This window comes from Aulostomus chinensis, chromosome 2, assembly GCF_037954235.1.
Source record: "Aulostomus chinensis isolate RoL2024-O1b breed Wild chromosome 2, RoL_Achi_v1.0, whole genome shotgun sequence".
NCBI lineage: Eukaryota > Metazoa > Chordata > Actinopteri > Syngnathiformes > Aulostomidae > Aulostomus > Aulostomus chinensis.
Genome location: NC_141321.1, coordinates 4,305,424 through 4,325,050, shown reverse-complemented (window position 1 = coordinate 4,325,050; position 19,627 = coordinate 4,305,424). Strand labels below are relative to the sequence as shown.

The following is a 19,627-nucleotide window of genomic DNA, read 5'->3' as shown; positions in this document are numbered from 1 at the left end:
ATGTTTAAGACCATCTACACTGTGAGGTGTGTGTTGACTCAGTCGATCACCGATCGTCTCTATAATTCAACCCAAGCAGTGGTACAGTGAGTCACACTTTTACACTGTGTTGGGCTACACAAGACAACAAGGTCACAGCAGAGACCCTCACAAACAGAGATGGAATCAAATACGTTACAGAGCTCAGAGAGATGCTGAAACTTCCAGATGTTGAGGTGCAACAGCCCAGGACAGAACAAGAGTCATTCCTGGGGGCTGCTGTCCAAAAGCTTCTCCTTCAGCTTGCAGAGCGAGGGGAGCGAAAGCCCTCTCGGCGAGTCATCCTCGATGACAACCATTCATGCTCATCGTCGCCCCAAGAGGAGAGCACAAAAAAAGCTGCTGGATCGAAGCCACCAGGAATAAACTGTTCCAACGTGGCACCAGGTCTAGACGATACCAATTTGGGCCAGATCACTCAGTTCCATCTCACCGAAGGCCTCCCAGGGGCAGACGACGTCCCCATCTACAGCAGAGGAACCACCTATCAATGCTTTTCTCACCTTTGGAGCCAGTTGATTCTCATCACCTATTGATTTGATTAATAGTTACCTCCAAGGTCAGCCATCCCTGTGATGTCATCAAACCTAATGAAAGAGCAGAGTTCGTTTGAGACGCGTCATATTTATTTTGTGACAGTTGTACTGAATCCTCTGTTGTGTTTTTATTCCTGCAAGCTCACTTCTTCTTGCCAGCTTTGGGAGCCTTGCTCTTGAACTGCCTGGTCTCCTTCTTCAACTCAGGAGGAGCGGCCTTGGTGCCTCCAGGTGCTGCTACTGCTGGGTTCATTTCTGTAAAAAAAAAAGACACGAAACAGTCTCATTTCAAACAAATCAAACAATGAGATCATTGATCAAATAAACACAAGTCGTATCATCCTGCCACAGGAGGACACAGCAGGACGCAGCCAACTGGAGTGAGAATTGAAAGGTGGATGCCACTTCTCAGGGGATTGTGTTTCATATTGATGAGAAACTTTGACTTGAATCGGACAAAGTGACTGAGGATGTAAAAATGGTCGATCCCCAGAGGTGCTGCTCAGTGTCACTCAATACTGATTTAAAGTCAACACAATGTTTCGGATCAACTTCCTCCTGATAACTCTCACCTTAAAATGGTGTTTATTTTTGCTGACATCAAGCATTCAAACACCCCATCACGTTTCTCAGTTGCTAAATCAGCTGCTTTTAAAATATCTCAATGCATTCCTTGGAGGCTTGGTGGTCTGGTCCTGACTCTCACCTGCGTGCTGGTTTGGAGGGTTCCTGGACCGGTGAAGAGACGCAGCCTGGAGGGTCTGAGTGAAGAAAGGAGTGCAAAACAAAGAGAAGGTTCTCTTTCTTTTCACACTCTCTGTTCTGTGTTCACTCCCAGGCTCAGCCCTTTATATATGCTTCCCGCGCCAATCATACACAAAGCCTGTTATGGAGATGGGGGGGGCTATTTTCAGGGATAATCTTGTGAACCTGGGAACAGCACGTCCCTGTGTGTGGGAACCTGTTGATTTTAAGCCCCTGCTTGTCCCTGAGCCCGAGGCTGTGATGAGACTGAGCTCACTGCTCAACTCCTCAGGCGTGTTCACTCACATTCACCTGCTCCAGTTATTCACACCAGGAAGAATCTCGACCAGAGGAAAAGCAACAGCTCGGCAAAAAATCCTGCTTTGTTGGAGCTTTGATTGGTTGTTGTGCATCAAAGCTTTTGCTCCTGTTTCCTCCATGCTGGCCAGGACTCATGCTCAGGATCCCCTCCACATGTGAAAATATTCCGAAAAATATGAATGTGTGTCTGACATTGTGCTGAAAAAAATCCTAAAACCCCAAAGGTCAAGCACCGCTGTCCCTCATCCAAATCTTTGGATTACATTCATGTGCAAGTCATTTTTATTTCACACTCAACCCCTTGACACAAGATGTTCCCATTTCTCCATTCTCACTGTTTTTGGACGAGAGGCTTCAGACCAGGATCCCCTCCAAAACTAGTTGTGATGTCAAAAAACCTGCTTGAAGGACCACAAATTCTAACTCTGAGAAGCTGGCGTGTTTACTGGTTACAGGGAAAAATAAACCAAAAACTGCAAACATGAGTTTCAGTTTTTGTCCTTTCGGTTCCATCACACACAAAAATAATCACAATGTCAGATTGAAGGGACTCCAAAGAAAACCAACACTGAACAATAAGTGTGAAAACACTGGTGTGATGTCAGCATCTGCACATGCATCATTCTCCAGAGACAGACCCCCCCCCCCCCAACACGGCAGCAACACTCTGTGGTAGGAAGGGGGACAAAAGTTTAATGCTTTTAGGAAAAACTGCTGTTTTCAAATTTTGCTTGCTGTCGTTTGTGACGCTCTTGATTGAGGTTGAGGCTCCTGAGAGGTTTTGGTTGTATTTAGTTGAACTGACATAACTGGGATGGACAGAATATTAGAGACGCAGCATGAAACTCAGAGGCCCAACATCAATCTACTGCATAGAAATCAATAGACCTCAAAAACCTGAGTACAACTTAATTTTGTATTAATTTAAAACAGTATTTAATCATGCCTCTTCCTTAAGAGTCTTTGCTTTTCTTTTTTTGATAATTAACACATTTTATGCAACTGTATCCTTTTCTGGATGTTTCCCAAACACATGTGAGATTAGATTTGATTGGATTACATGAGATAAGACCACATTAGACTGGATTACAGTTTCAGCCATCGTGGGAAAAAAGCCTGCAGACAGTTCTGATGCTGCAAAGAACTTTTCCCCCGAGTCAACTTCACCAGAGAGCTGAAAAGGAAGCGTTACAACGGCCAGTTTCAGGTTTGACGAACTTTTGAGATTCATGAGAAGCAGAGCGGACGACTGTCAGACAGACACGGCAGCGAACAACACAATCATGATGACTATGTTTAGAACCAGCAGGTAAGTATTTAATAGGATTACACCTGGTGGCCTGAATGATGAGAGATGACATAATCGTACCCACCACAGGGTTACTTAACACATCCAAGATATTAAATGGTTCCCACACTCAGGTGTTTTATATCTTAAGACGTGCGTAGAGGAGAGCTTTAAAATGATGATATCATCTCCTCTTCCCGTCCTGGGCAGCAGGCGGTTTAACAGACCAGGAGGAGGCTCACTATTCTGCAATCAATCCACAGCAACAGGAAAATGCTGCTTACAAGTTGAGACGTACAATGGGGTCGTCACACTGAGGTGGTTTTGAAAAGGCCGAGTTGAGCTTGGAACATGGATTCGACATGTAACCGCCAAGTTTGTCGCTGTTCTTTAAACTGTGTGACTGGTGACAAATCAGGTGAACGGATCATATAAAAAGTGAAAAGCCTGCTTTGTGGCGCAGGTGTGAACATCACCGTAACTACAATATGCAGTCAGAGCTGCCTGACCTGCCTTTGCCTTGTGGGACAGGTCGATCACGTGAGAAACAATCACGTCAGGGTCAGCACCTGCTGTCTGCTGACAGGGTGAAACTCATTGGTGACATGTTGTCGTTCCTAAGTTGTTGTCGTCACTGGGTGTCTGAGTATGCTATCATGGAAGCTGTGTTGTGGCCTGCTACACTGGGAGCTGCTCCAAATGTGGTGCTATGGACAAATGAAATGTACAGTGCTTTTGGTGACCTTAAACATGCTCTTATGTCCACCCCTGCTTTGGGCCTTCCTGACTACACTTAACATTTCCATCTGCACATCCATGAGAGAGACGCTTTTGCAACAGCCATTTTGGTGCAGAGCCACGGGACTCACGACAGGCCAGTGGCGTATTCCTCCTCGAGACGCTGCCCTGTGGTGAAGGAACTGCCTGGCTGTCTGCGGTCTGTAGCTGCAGGTCCAATGATGATGGAGATCTCCTCTCCTGCAGTGCTGGGCCAGGACTGTGTCCTTCATGTGGATCATCCTGTAATGCATGGTTTGAATTCCATGGCAACTCAACACATAACAGTAACTTGCTGTTCAGGTTACGAGGCCATCATTCTTGGCGGCCCGATCATCAAACTGAAACCACCCCCCCTTTTAACCCCAGCACTTTTTTGTCATTATTAGACACAAATTTTGACCATGACTGTGTTGCTACTATTGATCTGTGCACTTGACCAAGGCCAGATTTGCTGCAGACACCCATGGCTAAGCGGTGCAGACCAGCTGATAACATCAGCTCACAGGCTACGCTGTTGACTCTGACTTTGAAGTCACAGAGAGTGCGGCCTTGCCCAGAGACACCTCTGCTTCAGCCTCAGAGCTTTATGCTCTCACGCACACTCGCAGCAAGGAAAGTGCCAACGATTCATACTGATAGCCAATATGCTTTTGGAGTGGCTCATGATTATGGACACTTGTGGAAAACGGGAAGTTTCTTGACCGCGTCCACAAAAAAAAGATTCAGCATTATAAACCAGTAGCTGACCTGCTTGAAGCCCTTATGCTCCCAACCAAAGCAGCTGCTGTGAAGTGTGCTGCTCACACAAATGGTCCTGATCCTGTCTCAAGAGGAAGTGTGTTGGCTGATTATGCAGCCAGATGAGCAGCCATCTCCACCTCCCCCATGATTAACCAACGTGCTTCCACTCAGCCTGTACATTTCCATGCTCTCGCTCTTTGAATAATGTTATTTTACAGGAACGTGCTGAAGGTAGGGAACGAGACTGATGCATGCAGAGAGGCTGCGCCCCACATGCAGACGGACTTGTGGCAGCACCCAGATGGCTGACCCGTTTGTACTCATTCCCTCCTGCACTGAATAAATTAAATTAAATAAAAACAATGAATATAGTGTGCATTAAACTGGGGGCAGTGCAATACAGAACAGGACTCAAATGATGTAGTGGGGACACTGCGGGTGGTGGACGCCTCCAATGGGCTCCGTCGTGCCAAACAATCCAGCGTGGTTTGTTTTACACCAGAAGGGAGCGGAGGGCTCTCTGCTTCAGCTGTGTGCTTCGCGGACAAGTGATACTTAAGACTGCTCGTTCTCCGGTGGAAACTAAATTCAGCTTTACAGTGAATGCATATCACTTTTTTCCCGTGGAGACGGCCATCTGGCAGGGCTTTGAAGTTGAACTGTCCATTTAAAACTGATGTATTCTTTTCCATGGTCGTCCCACCTTCACGCTCATCTGCTCTCAGGTTTTTTGTTTTTTTGTTTACAAGCTGCAACCGGCTGCATCTCGCGTGTGTCACGAGTGGTGCGTTCACTTCTGGCTTTCCACGAACTACGGCATGGCCAAAGGGTCAAAAAGCACCGTGCGCGTTAATCACGATAAAAAAAAATTAACGGCGATTAAGGGACGTTGAGTTGACGAGTTCATAACGCGTTAGCACTGACACCTACAGTCTTAACACACTCTTTCACTCTAAAATCGTACTGTGCTGGTTTAAAACAGTTCTAAGAGGCTGTGTGCAGCTACTGCCATGGCAAACACTGGCTTCTGTGCACAACAATTAAATGACAGTATAAAAAAACAAGCTCAACCAGTACAACATTTTTGGTACCACATAAAGAGAAATAAATAAATTGATATTGTTTTTGGCATCAAATAAAAATATAGTATAACAGCCATATAATCGCGAAAACATAGTTTTGTGAGCATAATCACAATAATACACAGTTTATGGACCAACCTTTGTAAAGAACCAACATGCTGACGAGTGCTAAGTGGCTTTTTTCAATGAGTGTAACAACAGGAAAGTGTAGTGACTGGCATTGGACCTCACATATGTGTGAATGAATAGATGGACATCTACTGCCTGCGTATGTAACTTGCTGATGAACCTGTGGACTGAAAACATGAAGGGAGTGTCTTGATTTAGTGAGCAGGAAAAAGCAACTGAATCCACTCTCATGAACAAGAGTTGCCAAAATACCACCACTCATATTTGCATTCTAACTCAACAGGATACTTTTAAAACCTTGCAGTTTCGGTGGGAGTTTGGTCTCTCCCAAGCCAAGCATTACTTTTGAATGAAGTCAAAAAGGATTTTCTAGGGTTTAGGGTGGTCCAACTGTGAAGCATATGACATCTCAAACAAGAGGCAAAGTTGGTTCACATTATTACATGAGAACGTGTGCTTTACCGTTATAATTGTCAAAACAGTGGAGCGTAAAAAGTAATGTATAGTTATATCTGTGCGGCTGTGGTGTTGTCTGTCCATGCAGACTTGCCAAAGTTCAGATTTGAGTGAAGACTATCTTGAAGCAAAACTGTATTTCCACTCGTCACCACCCTGCTGACTCCTGGATGTTCATTAAAGAACCTGTTCAGCGATCTGCCAAGCTAGAAATCAGCTGCATCCTCGTAAGGGCCGAATCATATCAGTGGCATAAAACCATTGGCTCTCCCAGCCACGCCTACGGTCAATTTAGAGTCTGGATTAACCTGGTCCCTCTTGATGTCTTTGGACTGTGGAGGAAGCTGGAGTACCAGAGAGAACCCAGCAGGAACAGGGAGAACATGGAGACTCACCCAGAAAGACCCCGTGCTGCAGCCGGGGCTCCACCCACAACCTTCTTGTTGGGGGGCCACAGTGAGGACCACTGCTCCACTGTGCTGCCCCAAATGTATAGCAGTCTAAAAAAAAAAAGTAAGATTTTTTTGAGGCCCTTTTGCTTGACTTGATTGTGACAGTTGAGAGACAGACAAGGCAGGGGAGACAGACAGGAGGTGACACGCACCAAAGCGCTCCTTCCAAATCAAACCCCAGCTGATGTGGTATGGACTCGGCCTTGATATGCGATACGTCTCTACCAGGTGAACTACCAGACAAACCAAATGCATCTGCATTTAAAACTTGGATTTTTCTCGTAAAGTTGGCTGGCTTGGTAGAGCCTGCATCACATATTAAGGCTGTGTCCTTACCCCAGCAACCCTGGGTTAGAATCCGATCCGGGCCATTTGCTGCATGTCATCCCCTCTCTCTTCCCCTGCATTTCCTGTCTCTCTCCAGGGGGTCACTCAAAATAAAGCAGAAACCACTAAAAATGATGTACACGGTCTTGTATTTAAATAACTCATTTTCTTAGCTGAAAGTCATTCTCACTCACTTCACGGCTGCGAGGCTGTTACCACTATTGGCATACGCTGAACTGTCATTTAGCAAGCAGCCCATAATGTTTGTACTGAACTCATGGATATATTTGCCATTACATTTTGAATCTCACTCTCAGGGGTAAATACGAAACTAATTCCCCCAGGACGGTGTGTTGCCCTTTCAGATGTAAGTGAGAACTTCCAAAGCAGGTGTTGTAGCAGTTAGGGGGTCATCACCAAGTAGAACAGGGAGGCCTCGGAGTACAGTGGTGCGCATTGCTGCTACATCTGGTTTCTAGAGGGGGATGATGAACAAATTAAGCTCGAGGTAATTCAGAATTCAAAAGTTCCAGTCCAAAAATGTATCTGTATAAAACAAGTGTCACCGCATTGTTTGACAGTGCAGCAAACAGTTGGCCTACTGATTGGAGAGTTGAATTTCAAGAAAAAATCCACACTTTTAACAGTGAATACCAACACAAGACCGATAGGGGTTTTAGGTTGTGCTTGTATTGTCTCTTATTTACTGTCTACTTCTTGGGACAATTCATCTCAGTTCATCAGTGGAGGCGAGTTGGACACCTGCAATGGTCGTAAAGACGCAGCTCTTGCATAGACACTGTCTCAGGAAGACTGTTCTTCAAGGCCAAAAACGAACTTCACACCAATAGAATTCTTTTGACTGTACAATTGCACCTTGAAAAACAACTTAGACCCAAAAAGTGACCAAAGTCCCTTGGTGTTATAAAGCAATTATGGACACGCTGCAAAAAAATGATATCAAGAATTAGTTATCATGGAGTTCTGACAATGAACACATTTTCTTAAACCTTTTATGTGTAAAAAAAATATATATATATGTATGTATATATATATATATATATATAAATATATATAATGTATTCTATTTTAGCCAAATCAGGTCATCTTCAAATCAAGAGAATTACAACATGGACAAGGAAAGCCATAGGAGGATGAAAGATTTGCGGAGCAAGCATTTCCTGGCTAGATGGCTTCTGACATGCTGTTGTCATGCTTCCTGAGAAGTTTACACAAGTCAAAGAAGTCATCAGCATCTCTGACTCCGAAAAATGTCTGGTTTCCTGGAAGCCTCCTGGAGACTGAGTGGATTCTCCTTGTTTCCTCCTGGGAGACTCTACTGCACATGTGCACTCCAGCCTCTCTTGCTACCTCCTGTTGCCAGTGAGGTTAACTCAAAAATAAAGTAATCTTCAGTCTTAACACTACGTATTTTGCTTTTTTACTGCGCAAGTAAGTGTGTGTACTTTGCAAATACAGTAGCAACTGCTGATATCCGAGTGAAGTTAGCTAATCTACGTACGTGAGGGCAGCTATTGGATTGTACAGGGCAGGTTGACACAGCTCCTCTCACCCGAGGGCACCGGTAAAGAATTTTGGCTGCAACCCTCTGTTTTACCTCTCTTGTACTTCAGCTTCCAATTTCGTCTGTGAGGTCAACAGCTGGTCTGACCCCAGGGCCCGGGCCTGAATTGAACATGTGCTGCCTTTCATTGTCGTAAACTTGTAGTCAGAACACTTTCTGATAGCAAAGCTGACAGTAGTAAGCAGGGTTCGAATTAAGGGGGGCCAATGGGGGCTTGGCTCCCCTAGCTAAAGTCTCGGCACCCATGGATGAGATCCCCTCTGGGGGTCTTTTTTTCCCAATTTTTTTTTTTTGTGTGTGGCTTGACTGTGTTTTTTTAGTCTGGTTCCTACTGCCCATAAATTGCTTCATGTGGTTTTACTTTTTAAAATTTGAATACAGCATTTAACTTCATGATATTTTCCCTCCCCATTCACTTCCGTTTAGCGCGAGTGCTCCATTCAATGCAATGAAGCTTTATTGACACAATTTGTCAGAGCAAATTAGCGATCGATAGTGAGTAGACGGAATGCCACAAAAAGACCGCGACCAAGAGGGACAACAACAAGCCTTGAAAATTTTGGCTTCACAAAATAAATAAACAAACAGCATCCAGCGCGGCAAAAGCTGACGACACTGTTTGCGGGCAGGGCACCAGTGCTGCTCCTGGACCCGAGAGAGCAGACTAAAATAACAATGGTAGCTAACGATACCAGTGCCACCAGTGATGAAGGTAAAAACCTTTTTGGCAAAGATTGATTTACTGATTGATTGAATAGCGGTTTGCATAGGAAGAGCTACAGTTTCATCGTGACAGAACTGTACAGGTCACTCACTGGTACACTGGTTTATTTTTTTAAATTGGGGTCCATTTTTAAACCCTTTTTTATTGATATATTTTATTTTAAACTCTCATAACATTGAATGACATATAAATAAAACAAAGTACTCTACAGTCGATAGTAGATAAAATAGATATATCCTCTAAAACTGGCTTCAAATGGTGACAATTTTGGGAGAAAAAGTGCCAAGTTTTTTAAAAAGGGACCCCAATTTAGACACCAAATGGGGAGCTATGGGGGCCAGTTCTTTCCAGCGGCCCCCATAGCTCTCTGGGTATAATTCCACCCCTGGTAGTAAGTAAGTATGACTGTTTAAGAATGTTGGGCACAGATGCTGTGAAGCTGGAGTACCACAGAGAACCTGCTCAGGCACAGGGAGAACATGCAGACTCCACACAGAAAGACCCCGTGCTGCAGCCGTGCCGCCTGAAGATACAAGTGTGTGTGCAAAAATCAATACTTGCACAGGTTGTGATGTGTGCAAAGATGTTTTATTACACAGAAAAATACAAAAATACACATATTTATTAATTGTTTTGCACATTTGTATATCGTATTATTAATTTTTGGACGGCGTAATTTACATTCAGAGCAATTTAATGTCGTAAGGTAATTCTTGTGGCCTTTTTCCGACAAATTAAAGTCATTTACACATTTGTTGTTGTTTTTTCCATTTTATTGTGACGTTTGTGCAAATTTGCAATAAAAAAAAATCAAAAAGGTAAATAGAAAACACTTTTAAATAATAGTTGCAAACAAACATAATAACTAGCCTAAAATGTGAATATCCTTAAAAACATAAAAGGCAAACATTTTTGTGGTAAGGTATACCTGGTTGTGTAACACCTGGTCATGTAGTACCTGGTGCCTAGTACTGTATGGGTCAAGATCCCATACCTGAGGTTGGGAGTCCTCTGACAGCCTTTATTCACGTTTGCTGCATCGGTGTCTGTGGTCCCTTTTTACCACTTACTGTTCGTCTGTGGTTCCCACTTCTAGACTCCTTCAACTGTCAACTGATCAATGAGTTTCCAGCTGAGGTGGCAAAATCAGTGAGTGGTGTTTGAGTTCGTAACTTTGCAAGCAAATGGCCAACTTTACAAAGCCAAATCCCGTCTGGTTCACAGATCATAAAGCCTTGTTTAACGGCATGAAATACTTCTGTAAGGCATTCATTTGCAACACAAGGTGATAATGGATCATAACGTTAAATGCTGAACGTTTTTCTATCATCAGATGATGCAAACTGTCACACATACAATTACACAAACAGCTCACCAGCAGCCTGAAAAAGATAAAAGTATGAGCTAGGAATCATTCAGATCGTACAAATCTTCAAAAACAAAAGAAGCACAAAGATACTTTTCTTTTCAAATACAGTTAGACTGGGCTGGCAGTGACACACACACACACACACACACACACACACACACACACACACACACACGCACGCACACTCACAAACATGTGGGACTTCCTACAGAAGAGTCAGAGAACATGTCACTTCTGTAATGTCCTGCAATAGAAACAGAGAAGTGTTCGTGTCAGATGTGGGTGTATTTAGTCAAGACGGTTTTAGTTTACACGTGCATGTATTTGTCATAGACTTGAGTCTATTTTTATTTTTTGTATCATGGTTCTACAGTTCTGTTCCACGCTTTCTTTCAGACTTTGCCTCACATCTTCCTTCTGTCTTCCTTTCTTCTCCTCGTATGTTTATGATTTGTTACCTGTGCATATTTTACCTCTTATTAATTTTTACTTTATTAGCGAAGTAAAATGCAGATGCGGTACTTTGGTGTGTGTTGAGGTACTACATACTCTGTGTACTGTGGGTCCTGGCTGCTCCTAATCCATAATTCCAGCGTTGCTGAGGACAACTTCAGGGACAGTGGGCCGGTTGGCCTGGTCTCCATGTGGAGCAACGGCGGTCTGCTGGATGAACTGCTGCAGCTTCCACTGACGCAGCTCCTTGTTCAGCTCCTCAATTATCTCCCATCTGCTCTAGAGGAGGCAGAGGGTTACATTTACACAGCAGCAGCAGCAGCAGCAAGTTGTTGTGTTTTCTGTTTGTAACAGAAGCATCTTAATCCCTTCATTATGACGGACACTATGACCTTCACTTGAGGGTGAGGAGTTTAACCTGGGGGGCACAGTGTCTAGAGGATCCCACTGTTCACCCCAGTTCCCCTCCCCCTGATCAGACATCTTAGCAAGTCGAGGGGGTGCTCGTGCAGCGTCTAGGACACACACCCTCATCTTGTTTCCCACCCACACACAGACGATTGTGTCCTCTACAAATGCCCCAGCATAGTGGAGGAAACATGGGGAACCTTACGTACTTTGTTGGAAGGGAACACAATGGACCTCTATACTACCTGGGTATTTAAAAAAATAAAAATAAAAAATGTATATACTTGAAGCCTTTCCTCCACAGCTTGCAGCTCTGTTTTGGTCCAAGACAAGGTAGCACCCAGATGCTCTCCCTGCTGCAGGCGGTGGTGGAGCTCCTTCTTCAGAGGCCTCAAGACGTTCTCCAGCTGCCGTGTGTCCTCTTGACAGCTTTGTCTGCCGGCCCTGAGTTGTATGTCCTGTTCTAGGTATGCTGATCGGTCTCGGAGCACCTTGAGCTGATAACTGTGATCATCTATTGATGAGCGTATCTGCTGTAGACTTGCGTGAGTATCTGTTGATAACAGGATTGTTATTTTAGAAATGTTTGAAGATGAGGCTACAAACTTTTAAAAATGTAAACTGACTTGGATTTATACCTCCTTCTCTGTCCATCTCTGCCTGCAACTCTTCCTCCCAGTGTTTCCAGTGCATCAGCTCTGCCTCGTTATGTCTCAGCCGCTGCTCCAGTTCCTCCAGTTCCTCTGCAGAGACCACATTCTGATCAGGAAGTGCTGCAGATGTATTCTCCTGCTCCCACACCCCTGTCTCCTTCTCCAGATCTTGAAGCTGAATCTCCAGTTCTTGTAGTCTCCTCTGTTGCAGTAAAACCTGCCGAAACACCTCCTCCTTGGAGGAGGGAGGAGGAATGGCCTTCACTGGGTTTTGAGGGTCTAAAAAAGGGACAGGGGAGGCTCGTGGCTCCGGTGAAGCCCTAGGAGATCGAGACCAGGCTCTTTTGGACCTCCTGGGACTCATGGAGGGACCCAGATTAAAGGTGAGAGCCTTCTGTGGCTCCCTGTGTTTGAGTGCTTCTGGCTCCGGTGGCGGTGGCAGGGGATGGTACCTCTCACTGGTTGGTCTGACAGAACCATCACTCAGGCTGGGACCCGTGCGCCGCAAGATGAGCTGGACCTCTGCAGCCAGCTGTCCCAGCTGAGCCAGATGCTGCAGAGGACAATCATCAGCCACCAGCTGTCTCTCTGTCCCCCATAATTTCATGATAAGAATATAACGACCTGTCTGACCTGTGGAATACAAGAAAGACGAGTGTTTAGCAGCAGCCCTCAGACAGATGAATGAGCCAGCACCCATGCCAGCTTGTCAAAGCTGCTATGACCCCTGGGACATCTTTATCTGACCAGATGAAAACACGTCAGTCTTAACGTAAAGGCTTGTAAAAGGAGGATTCCAATCTTAGAAGTGAGCAGCATTTGAGCACAATGCAAATGAGAATGTTTTCTTCAGTCAATCAAGCTTCAATGTGCCTACTTGTTTTGAAAAGTGTCACTGATTCTACAATTCTACAATTCTACAATTTAATTTAGCAGACGCTTTTGTCCAAAGCGACGTACAACACAAGCAAGAATTTAGACCTAATTAAGGAAAAGCCCATAGGAAGCGCAAAAGTGCTTCAGCTGTGATTTGGTCACAGGTACTGCCATCTAGTGGCAGAAGAAGTGTCGCCCCCCTCCCTTTTTTTTTTTTTTTTTAATATAACAGACATACAACATCACACAACACAAACTGAAGCCATATTTGTAGCGACAGTGGCATTTTTTTCAAGCAGTATGGAGCCGTTTTATGGTTTTATGAAGCATTTTAAATATTTCTGATGATTGGTAACTGTGCATTTGCTAGGAAGATTGCTGACAACGTCTTTTCCTGTGAAACCCCAGCAATGTTTTGTGGACTACAAAACTTCATCTGACTTTTCATCGGGATGAGGGGGAGTACATAACGACTGAATTCCCACTGACAACACAAATTTTGCAGCTCATTTCAGATTCTGTGGAAGCTGGTTCAGCGTCTCGGAGCACAACAACTGAGAGCAGATTCACCAACTGGTTTTGTTCTCCTTTGTGGAACAGCTAAAAAAGAGGAGAACTGCATAACTTAGCATCTCTCATGTGGTACCAGGCCATTTTTTGATTAAAAGAAAATTAAAAGCAAGGCAAAAACTAACATGTAACCAGCTCAAAGAGTCCAAATGAAGGAGGGTGCAAAAGAAAAAGCCATACGGGTCATTAAATTCAAAAATTCTTTATTGGGAGCACAAGTGTGGTCAGGAAGTGAGTAGCAGCTTGTTACTTGGGTATGGGCTTGGTTTGGAAAGCTGTGGTTACCAGAGAGATGTTTCTTTACGAGATTACAAAGTCATGAGACAAAATTACAGAAATGAAAATATATTCAAATAAAAGAAAAAAAAGCCACACCGGGGGTCGCGTCCAACGATAAGAAAAAACGGCAGTTACGTAAATAATTATAGGTAAAATGTAAAACTAACTCACCAATTGCTTGTGCAAGAGCGATGACAACATCCTGACAGGAAGTGGTCAGTGATATGCCGCACACCACTCTGACTGCACCTTCCACCCACACCTTCAGCTCCATCACTGCCCCCCACAGCCTGCCAGTCACCTGCAAGGGACAGACATGCATCAGAAAGCGGAACCATGAATGAGTGTGTCAGAGGAGCCTGGTGGGAGGTCTGTTCGTCAGCTGTCGGACATTTGGATCGTGGTAACTGTGCTTCAGCACCCGTTTCACTGAACATTTTTGCATGAAGCTGGAGGCTGGAGGGGTGGGGGTGTTCAGGAGTACATGCAGTTATCAAAATTATACTGCAGTGTTACTCACAACATATAACTATTATTATATTAATGATTCATTTTCAGTTTTGTGTCGCTGTTTGGTTTGCCGAGGCAAGCGCCAATAAATGGGCCCTGATGATGAGGATGACGATGCATTCATACGGGAATTTCAAAGCTCGAAGTCAGAGTTTCGTTGTGGTACATTGCACACCATAAAATGAAAATCCGTGAGGCTCCTAGTTCAGGGGAAGTGATGAAAACTTTTGTTCTTCTTTTCGGCAATAATCTGAAATCCCATGTCACAATCCCATCAGCTTTTGATGGGGTGAACCCATGACAACGCTCGCCGCCACCGCCGCCGACTTGGCCTACGAAAACACATCATCCCTCTTGGAGTCGGCTGTGCACGCCAGACCTGCAGTGTCAGTGAAGACAGCGCGACCATCATGAACCGTTAGATCTGGGTTTACACTGCTGGGAAGGAGGGCCACTCATTTCCAAGACCTTTTCTTTGAAATGCATTTATACTAGACTTTTATGAGTTTTGATCTCTTCAGACTATTTTCCTTCTTGTTGGAATCAAATCAACTTAAAATGCAAAACTCTTGTATTTGTGGGACATAGAAAAACACACATTTAGTACAAGTTTTGCATTTGTAATTCACTTGTGTTCGGCTGCTGTTTCCTTTTCCTACGTCTGTTATTCATGATCAGTCATACACACATTTCCAAAATACATGTACTTTTTTACCCTCTCCATTTATCTCACGGTGCCTGTGGGTAAACTCCCAGCCTTTGATAAGATTGAGAAAAAATGAACAGGGAATAGCTGGAGGCCATACGATCGTCAATCAAACGTGCTGTTCGCTTTGACTGACTTTAATCTGACTGACTGGTGCTGAAACTCTTCAGTTTGGATTCGGACTGAAAAGAGTCTATTTCTAGGAGAGCATGGATTGATCTAATGTGAGATAATTCCTAACCTTTGGTAGCTCATTCGTAGACATACCAGAAAGTTTGAAAAGATAACACAGTTTTTTTCAAATGCCTCATGATAGACAGGATAAAAGTTCATGACAACACGCAGCCTGTGGGGGATTTGTCCCTCATTTTTACACTACAGTTCTGGAACCCGAGCAGTGGGGCTCTCATCTGGCTCTAAATGCTTTATGTGCTTGTCTGGCACCAACATTTTAGATTTCCCAAAAGGTTGGTCTGCTCTTTTAGTTCAGGTGTGATATTAATTTGCATTTTAGTATTTTACCTGTAGTGTCATTTAAGAACCCCACATAAAAGCCAAGTGGGAAAATTACACATTCTGCTGTCAGCAAAATAGACAATAGTTTTCCATGCTTGAAGTCTACATTCCCTCATGCAGTGAGTTCGCTAGAGTAAGTTGTCAGAGTAGGAGTGTAAGTAATAGCAGTATCAACCATAGGGATACCTTTACAACAGCACCAGTTTGGATGTGTTTTTACTGTAGGCTTCCTGTCGTGTGTCTTTCTCTATGGGCTGTGAATGGGAACTCTCAGGAGCTCAGAGGGGTGTTCCTCCACATTGGTACGATCCATTTTCTCTCTCTGTGCCACTGGTGGTGTCAGGAAAATTCCCCTGCTGTCAATATCCAGTTACCATGGACTGACTGGGATTCAAAAAAGAAGAAGAAAGAGTGACCCCATAATACACAATGACCAGTAAAAATAGCCAACAGTGTCCCCACTAGTCAGATAAATTCCACTGAATTAAACTGTCCAGGTTTTCCATTTTGTTGTCATTCATTGTACATGAATAGATTAATTAGTACAAGAATCAGACTGGACAGATATAGCAGATCTCATGAGCTTTCTTCTTGTGTACGAAAGATGGATCACCCAGTTGACTAAAGAAATACTACAACACAATGCTTGGCTGGTCTGAGCGGGGGGGCAGGCCTCCGTGTGTGGGTGAACAAAGCAGTCAAAGAGATCTTTTGCACGAGGAAACCAGTGTTTGATTGTGAAGAGTGCGAGTGTTGACTTCGATGTAGATTTATCACACAGGTTCGCTGAAGGCAGGAATGTGGCCCAACATGCTGACATTCCTGCAGGACTCAAACTCCACCCTCACATACCTCCACTCTCTGTTTACTCACCGCCACTGTTCTCAAAGCCTCTCCGTAGAATCCCAGTCTTTCAGAGAACAATCAAGAACCAGTGTTGGTGTACTAGAAGTCCTCAAAATCGTCTTTCGAAACTCGTGCTTGAAAAGACTTCATCTCTGTGTGCTCCTCACCTCGAAAAACAAGGTGGGATTTCTTTGTCAGGTGGAGTTTACATTCTGGACACAAGGTCATTTTAAAGGAATGCATTCATCATCTTGGCCGTATAGACACACTGTTACCTCATTTTCTGACTATAAAGGACCATTTCACGAGAGCAGCTTCTGTTGCTTTTATCTATGTAAGGGCTTGGAGCACAAACTCATGATACATTTGTGCTCATCCTCAACTTTAAGAACGGGTTTATATCAGCTCCATTTACTGAAGACATTGTGTTTGTGAATGGATATTCAACCTTGTAATCTGCCAGTGAAGAAGCTGAAACCATCTTGACGGAGATGAAGACAGAGGGGAGCCTCCCCATGCTAGCTTTAATTCCAGGTCACACGCCCACCACTGATAATGTTGGGAACCAAATCATGAAAGAAGTCCTTGAGTTTTCTCCCTCCTCAAGGCGAATTTCAGATATTTGACCCTTGAGACACTCACCTGCTAGTTCCAGTTCCTCTCCATGTCACTGTTCCTTCCCAGTGTCGTGTGCTCAGGCTGGTGGGACCAAACCATCCGCACTTGAGCTGCGGAGGAGGAGTGAGGCGCAGGAATGCAGCTCTTCTGGGTGCACTGCTCTGACAGTGATGTCACTCTGAAGCTGGGAGGCGGTTACTAGGAGGGAGTTTGGTGCTTTCTCCCACTTATCATCTCAGTTGTAAACATGATATGAGTTTCAGTAAAGGATCATGAAATAACACAAGTCATCTCCTTTTTTGACATTTCTGACAGCTGTCCTTTTGAACTCCCAACAAACCGGCTCACCCTTGGAAGCTTTTACATTATTACTACCAGATTTGTTTCACAGGAGAGAAGTTCTGACCATTGCATCTTCAGTTGCAGTGTATATTTCTGTTGTGTTTCTGCAACTATAATAAAACTCCCACGAGTGTCTGAGGGATCAAACAGCAACATCACTCTGCCACTGAAACTGGGTTCCTCCCGTGCAGCAGAGAGAAAACTAAGAGGAACGCCACCTGCTGCCCTGCTCTTCCTCCAGATCTTCAACATTCCACTCAACAAGTCATGTGTTTGTATCTGTGTGTGTGTTTGAGTGTGTGTTTCCCCAGTTTCATGTAATTCCCACACACTGATAAACACACTCGTACACAGATTAAACCGAGAGGCCAGTAGCATGTGTCACTGGCTGGATCTCCTCTTGAAAATGGACTGACAAACTTTGCTTCAAAAGTCTCCACCTCTCATTACTGGCACTTCAACGTCTCCTCGTTAAATTCAAGCCGGCAACAGAATTAATCACCACAGGCTATCAGGCTGAATGATAATCTATCTGACTCATCATGTCACTAACTTTAAGAATATGGAGGTGTCACTGGAACAGTCACTGGTGATGAGACCCCATCATTCAAAGGGCGTAGACATGCAACAAGCGCCAGGCTGTGGCCATGACGCCAGCAGAGGGATGTTGGATCTGATGGAAACTGGAGGGGAATGTTGAGCAGGAGGAGTTGCTCACCTGACACTGAGATTACAGCAGGTGAGGGTGGAGCAGTCTGACTACAAGAAGGGGATTGGTTCATGGAGGTTAGAGCAAAATGTGACTGGTTCCCAGTCGGAGTGTTTCTGTTAACACCTGGTGGCAGTAAAATGAATCCACCACAAATATTCATGGGATCTTCTGTGAATGTCACCCTTTCACCAAGTTTTGGTGAAAATGTGTTTTTTGTGTTATCCTGTCGACAGTCAAAGAGACAAACACGACAGAAAAGGCTTGGGTGGAAGTAACAAAAGGGCGCAGCCGCACACACCAGGGCTCTTCCACTGAAGCCTTTTGGTCGGACAGCAAAAGGACATTTCAGACATGGCTTCCTTAAAATCACGATTTCTAGGATACATATTCAGTCACGTGTTGGCACCAAATCTAGTTGATAAAACAGCATCTTTATTTTTGATTTTTTTGGCAAAACTTCTTACAGCTTGAGTAGGTTGAATTAATGTAATGTGTAGGTGTCATCGGATAAAATCATTCATGCAAACATGAGTGCTATGATGCTCTGTTATTCCAGGAGAATGTAAATGTGTTGGTGTTTTATTCTGTTGAGCACTTTGGTTTTTATATTCTACTTCCTTCCCTCACTTTGTTCCTTCATGGGTGCTCCCATAAACAGGGTGCTCCGGTCTGGTGAGTATACTGAGTTTATAGCCCTCTGTTCATGGTGGAATTTGTGTGCTCTTATCGCCCCCTTGTGGCTATTTTTATAAGTGGTATTACTACTGTAAATCCAGCTGATATTCTATCTCGCCAATGTACTTCATTTTATGAGGTAATGTTTGTTCTTTAAGTATTAGAGGCTGAGTGAATCTGCCAGTGCGTGTTCCTAAGCAAATCCCTTAGTTTTAATTATGCTTTAGAAATCACTGTCAGTTTCACTCATACTCAAAGTAAAGAGGCAGCAGTATGATTAAGAAAATAACAATGGATTGTAGAAAGGCTCCAAGGATTTCTCTAAAAGAATGAGAATAAGAATAAGAATACTTTATGAATCCCACACGGGGAAATTCAGGCCGTTTCAGTAGCTTTTACAGAGGGAAGAAGGAAGGATAATATAAATTAGGGGAAAAATATAATAAATAAATATTAACATTTACATTTGACAATTTACAGAAAATGTTGACATGAAGTATGAGAAATAAGAATATGTTATTGCACCATTATTGCACATTGCTGAAAAACAGACACATGAATGTGAATGTTCCCAGTGTGCAGTTGGACAGCCTGATGGCTGCAGGCAGGAATGAGCTGCGGTCGCTCCTTCCTGAGGGCGCAGCAGTCTGGAGCTGAAGGAGCTGCTCAGGGTCTCCACGGTGTGGTGTAGGGGGTGGAGTGTTATTCATGATGTCATCTTGGCCAACATCCTTCTGTCTGCTGCCTCCTGGATGGAGTCCAGTGGACAGTCCAGGACAGAGCTGGCTCTCCTCACCAGTTTGTCCAGTCTCTTCCTGGTCTGTCCATGACTCCACTACCCCAGCTCACCATGGCGTAGCACTGCTGGGGCCACCACAGTGTCATAAAAA

The 19,627-nt window shown here is 44.2% G+C and overlaps 2 protein-coding genes across 7 annotated transcripts in view; both read right to left on the bottom strand.

Annotated features, from left to right (window-relative positions):
- The window catches only part of LOC147268837 (retinal cone rhodopsin-sensitive cGMP 3',5'-cyclic phosphodiesterase subunit gamma-like), a 1,526-nt gene extending 80 nt beyond the window's left edge, over positions 1-1,446 (bottom strand). Inside the window, exons 1-4 of the mRNA XM_086193135.1 lie at positions 1,282-1,446; positions 722-830; positions 592-626; positions 1-505 (exon numbers count right to left, since the gene is read on the bottom strand). The exon at positions 1-505 is cut by the window's left edge and continues 80 nt beyond it. Of these exons, the coding sequence (XP_086049261.1) occupies positions 429-505; positions 592-626; positions 722-828 (219 nt within the window). The 5' untranslated portion in view covers positions 829-830; positions 1,282-1,446 and the 3' untranslated portion in view covers positions 1-428. The remainder of the gene's footprint in view (positions 506-591; positions 627-721; positions 831-1,281) is intronic.
- Positions 1,447-9,785: 8,339 nt separating this feature from the next.
- Positions 9,786-17,137, bottom strand: LOC147268836 (ras association domain-containing protein 7-like). 6 transcript variants are annotated; one of them, XM_086223251.1, is made up of 8 exons: positions 17,033-17,137; positions 16,418-16,557; positions 15,731-15,928; positions 13,984-14,113; positions 12,073-12,720; positions 11,719-11,987; positions 11,123-11,305; positions 9,786-10,817 (listed from the first exon to the last, which is right to left on the bottom strand). In XM_086223251.1, the coding sequence occupies exons 4-7, from the start codon at positions 14,084-14,086 to the stop codon at positions 11,150-11,152; spliced, it is 1,176 nt and encodes a 391-aa protein (XP_086079377.1). In that variant the 5' UTR covers positions 14,087-14,113; positions 15,731-15,928; positions 16,418-16,557; positions 17,033-17,137; the 3' UTR covers positions 9,786-10,817; positions 11,123-11,149. The 6 variants fall into 6 exon arrangements, with proteins under 6 accessions (XP_086079377.1, XP_086079386.1, XP_086079395.1 ...); XM_086223260.1 differs by having other exon boundaries at positions 16,418-16,602; positions 17,033-17,109; XM_086223269.1 differs by lacking the exon at positions 16,418-16,557 and having other exon boundaries at positions 17,033-17,122.
- Between the last annotated feature and the right edge of the window lie 2,490 nt (positions 17,138-19,627).